The 4,543-nt window shown below is 57.4% G+C and overlaps 1 protein-coding gene across 2 annotated transcripts; it reads right to left on the minus strand.

Annotated features, from left to right (window-relative positions):
- Window positions 1-719: 719 nt before the first annotated feature.
- Window positions 720-3,784, minus strand: AIP (aryl hydrocarbon receptor interacting protein). 2 transcript variants are annotated; one of them, XM_006035900.3, is made up of 6 exons: window positions 3,623-3,781; window positions 2,903-3,088; window positions 2,353-2,541; window positions 1,866-2,042; window positions 1,610-1,751; window positions 720-1,454 (listed from the first exon to the last, which is right to left on the minus strand). In XM_006035900.3, exons 1-6 carry the CDS (start codon window positions 3,719-3,721, stop codon window positions 1,249-1,251), a joined length of 999 nt encoding a protein of 332 aa, XP_006035962.1. In that variant the 5' UTR covers window positions 3,722-3,781; the 3' UTR covers window positions 720-1,248. The 2 variants fall into 2 exon arrangements, with proteins under 2 accessions (XP_006035962.1, XP_006035963.1); XM_006035901.3 differs by lacking the exon at window positions 2,903-3,088 and having other exon boundaries at window positions 3,623-3,784.
- Window positions 3,785-4,543: the final 759 nt, after the last annotated feature.

Consider the following 4,543-nt stretch of genomic DNA (forward strand, 5'->3'; position numbering starts at 1 on the left):
CATTAAGAACAGTGGCTCCTGGTGAGAAGGCTGGATATCAGGACACTTGGAGTTGGTGAGCACACCCCTGCTGGTCACAGCATTCCAAAAGGCACGCTCCCTTGCTTGAGCACAGTGGGGAACTTTTAAAATCCCAGTACCTGGGCAAGTTGTCACAAGAGCTTGTAGTGGACACCTGCTACTGAATAGCTGAGTACATGCCAACTCTCAGCACCTGCACCCAACTAGGGCAGCACATTTTAGAGGCATCAGACTCTGCAAACCTGGTTAGCTCTCCCTCCTTTCCTTTGGTGGTACAGCAATCCCAGGCACATTGGTTGGTATGTGGATTTTAGAGACAGATACAGTGGTTGCTGATAGACAGCTCCTCACCCTAACTGCATACCCCACCCATCCCAGCCCCTCTCTTTCCAACTCCTTGAAGACCAGCCCTGTTTGTCAACAGCTATGTTCAGGACCTGGGGCTGCCAGCCTCAGCAACCCCTTCCTCCCAAGTCAGCCCCAGACAAGCTGGTGTGGATGCCTGAGGCAGGGTTCCTGCCCAACACATTCAGGGTAGCTCTGTTTGGTGCCAAGTGCTGTGGTGCATGACGCTGCTGTCCCACTACCTCCACAGGCACAGACTGCTTTCCGTGTCCTCACATTCATCCATTGTACTGAGAAGACCCAAGCCAAAAACAGGGACAACAAGAATGTGGAGACAGCGCAGGCAAACCCCATACTGTGTGAGAGAAATTGAGACAACCACATGCGGCATGCACTGGGGACACTTTTGGGTTTGTCCAACACCTAGTCCAACCCTAGCTCAGGGCACAAGGATAAGTTCACAAAACCAGGAAACAATGGCTGTGGTCTATCATGAGGGGCACCTGTGTAAGGATGCCAATGTAGGGTGGCAGTAGGCTGAGGGTCAGAGTGAGGGATACTGGCAGAATGGGTGTTGCAGATATGTGCAATGTGATGCAAATCTGGACAGGTGAAGAGAGGGGAAAGGAGAACATAGTGACCACCCTCTCTGGCCTGGCAGTTTGTTCAGTGTGCGCAGCATGCAGATAAATAGCAGTTTATAAAGAGGCGGAGACATGGAGACTGGACTCAGGGAGGGCAAGCCAAGCCCTGACAGCGGGACAGACTGATGGGCATCGCCGGCAAAGTTCCTTCTGCTCTTGTCTGCAGGGAGTTGCCTTGGTGGCAAGGCTGAGACTGTGTCTGCTCTCGCTGACCCTCCGCAGCTTTTGTGTACAGGCATTACTGGGAGAAGATGCCCCTGAAGCGGACCTTGTCTTCACTGTCCTTCTGGCGCAAGCGGGTCTCCAGGCTGTGCAGCTCCTTGGCCACCACGGGTTCCAGTGTCGGGTCCAGAGCCAGCACCTTGGCGAAGTCAGCTTGTGCCTCAGCTGCATTCCAGACAGCAGCATGTGCCTTGCCCCGCTTGAAATAGGCCTTCACATTGTCTGTGGGGAAAGCAGCACTAAGGGGGCTGTTTTTCCCTCCTAACCCTAGCCTCTGCCCTGGTCTCCCCCAACTCAGCTAGGTGCTCCTCAACCCCAATGTGCCACCACTGCCCTACTGCCCTGGGTTCTCCCAGGCCCTTGTAGCTACTCCTTACCCTCATACTTGTTGAGGATGGAGGAGCAGTGGTCCAGCACCTCGTAGTACTCCTGGCTCCGCAGCTTGCACTGGCAATAGTTTAGCAGCAGGGGTGTGATCTTCTGATCTAGTTCAATCCAGTCAGGAGAGCCAGGTTGCTCCTGTATCAACACAGAGAGAAGACCAGTGAGCTAGGGACAACAGAAGGTAGGACAGGAAGGATGGCATTTGGGTTTGTGGGACTGACCCAGAAGTTGTTCCTCAGCCCTTCTCACCTTCATCTGCAAGTTCTTGAGGCAGGCGATGGCATCATAGTACTTGGCAGCTGCTTCATGCACCTTACCCTGCCGGTAGAGCTCATTACCCTCCTCATGGATCAATGGCACAGCCTGCAGCTTCTCTTCATCAGTCATGGCCCAGGGGTCCTGCCGGTATGAGCCAGGTGCCTCCACCTGCCAATCACTGCCTGTCAGGAGAGAGCCCTAACCTCGCTTCATGTGCCCACACACTGGAATGGGAAAGTCCCACTCCTATCTCTAGACACCAAACCCATCAAGCATGAGAACCCCTGTTCCCGAGACCTGCCCCCATCCTTTGTGGCCATCTCTGTCAGCCCCAACTGCTCTCGTTCCCAACCACAGCTTCCCTTGGTTCCTAGATACAGGAAAGTCTTGAGGTTTAGGTCTCCTTGTGCCCCAGCTCCAGTTATCCCCATCTGGGGTCCAGTGTCCCACTTCCACCCCACAAGTCAGGCCTCCTCACCTTGATCATCTCGATGTCGAAGATGAGGGGTTGGGGGGTTTGCTGCAGGGCATCCAGGTCTGGGTATCCCAGTGAGTGATGCTCATGCATCTGGGCTATGCCACAGCAGTGCCGCTGTCCCTCCAGGGGGTCTTTCCCTGCTGCGATGTTGCGCAGACTCTTTGACACCATTGGATACAGCAACACATGCTGTAGGCATAGGGGAAATAGGGAGTCACCTCACACAGCTCTCAGGCTGTCTATCATGGCACAGAGAACTGGCATCCTGTAGGTAGAAATGGTTCAGAGCAGGGGTGTGGGATGGGGTGGTTGGACCAATGAAACACAGGAACTGGGTCTCCTTCCCCTTCTGAGTAATACAAAGGATGAGACGGCATGGGGCGGACACAATGCCAGGCTGAGCACAAAGGCAGCGCCAGGCCAAGCGCGGTGCCCAGTGCACGCAGTGCCAGGTGCAGGATGGACACAGGGTATGGGGTGGGCAGGAAGAGTCACAGGGAAGGGGTGGTAGGCACTGTGTACAGGACGGCCCGGCCCGGCCCACAGGTACCTTGGTATCACACAAGAACTCAGCTTGCTCGCCCTCCCGCATGGTGCACAGGACAGTCTCCCAGACGGGCAGCTTGAACTTCTTGCCAATGATGAGCTCCATGGGCTTGTCATGGGTGCGGCTGTCATCCAGCAGACGGTCCTGGCCCTCCCCCTGGCTCAGCAGCGTGCGGTAGTGGAAGGTAGCCTGCGTGGAGTAGCCAGTGTGCTGAGCACAGTGCTCAGGAAAAGCCTGCTCCAGGGGCACAGCCAGGGAGTGCCGGTGCCAATGGGCGGGAGGGGAGGGCTGGGCTGGGCTGCCAGGGGGAAGGGGACAGCTGTCCCTCCACTGCGGCAGCTCCAAGTGCCCGAACGGCGCGCGGCAGCGCGAAGCACAACACTACCCCAGGCGAGGAAAAGTGGCGCGAGAGCCGGCAGGCCCGGCCCGGGGCCAATCAGCGCGCAGCCCCTGCAGGCACCGTTCGTGGGCGTGGCTCTATGCAAATCAATCCCGCCTCTTAATCGGGCTAGCCAATCAACACGCAGAAATAGCAGCGGCACCACCAATAGGAGCCTGGGACTGGCGGCCCGCCGCTAGAAAGAAGCACGCACACATGCGCACTCACCCACCTAAGCTCCCTTATTCGCAGCTGGCAGGTGTTGACCCGCCCGCTCGGTCTTTTCCCCAACTGGGGTCACCGCCCCTGCGCATGCGCGCCCAGCCGGGCCCCGCGCGCCTTACCTTGGTGCCGTCCCGGAACTCCGGCAGCGGGCCCTGCGCCTTCTGAATCACTCGCTTCACGATACCGTCGGCCTGGAGCTGCGCGACCCGATCCGCCATGATGGTTGCGAGAGCGGCTCCGCCCCGCGCTCGGCTGAGGGGTTCCGCTCGGTCTTTTCCGGAAGTGGCCGACTGGTTCCGGAAAGCGACGTAGCCGCTCCCGAGCGGTCTCGGCCATTTCCGGAAGTGCTCGGCTCAGGCCGCGCGTGCGATGGGCTGGGCCGTGTGTGACTGCCTGTGGCAGAACCCTGCGTAGTGTTGTGGAGGCAGCCGTGGGCCCAATACAATCCATTGCTGGCACCCTCCCGCAAGTAGGATCCAATCAGTTGGCGGGCCAGATCTGGCCCATGGACTATTTTTCCGACCCCTGGTGTAAGGGAAACTGCCCCTGAGCCATGGGGCATGCAGGGGCAGTGCCCTGCCCCTCCTCCCCCTGACAGCCTGCTGCACTGCCCCATCCCTGCTGCCCCAGCCACATCCTTGGAACCAGGCTTTGGAGGGGAGGAAACTGTCCTTGGACATCTCCCCTAATCTCTGGGGCGGGCAACTATTTTGGCTGCAGGGCTGATTCACGAATTTTGGTGAGCTGCCAAGGGCTGCATAGGTAGCCCTGCCCTCTGACAGCTGCCCCGCCCCCTGGTCATCATTTTGGGACCAGAAGTCCCTCTCCCTAACCTTTGTGACTGGAAGTCCCTCCCCTTGCCCCCAGAACTACTTTTGGGAGGGGGTGTGGCCTTAGAACTGAAAGTTATGCTTGGTCACTGGTCTGTCATAAGCAGGGATCCTGGTTTTCTCTGATAAAAACATCACAAATTCGCTGCTGAAAAATTGCAAATTCTTTGACAAAACCCACAAAATCTGTTATTAAAATTTAAAAGCCCC

Source organism: Alligator sinensis, unplaced genomic scaffold, assembly GCF_000455745.1.
Source record: "Alligator sinensis unplaced genomic scaffold, ASM45574v1 scaffold578_1, whole genome shotgun sequence".
NCBI classification, from domain to species: domain Eukaryota; kingdom Metazoa; phylum Chordata; order Crocodylia; family Alligatoridae; genus Alligator; species Alligator sinensis.

Excerpts from the sequence above, each read along its gene's own strand:
- AIP (XM_006035900.3), bottom strand. The coding sequence starts at position 3,721 with ATGGCGGATCGGGTCGCGCAGCTCCAGGCCGACGGTATCGTGAAGCGA. Across the intron at positions 3,089-3,622 it reads AGTTCCGGGACGGCACCAAG|GCTACCTTCCACTACCGCAC; the intron begins GTAAGGCGCGCG and ends TACTCCACGCAG. Across the intron at positions 2,043-2,352 it reads TCGACATCGAGATGATCAAG|GTGGAGGCACCTGGCTCATA; the intron begins GTGAGGAGGCCT and ends AGTGATTGGCAG.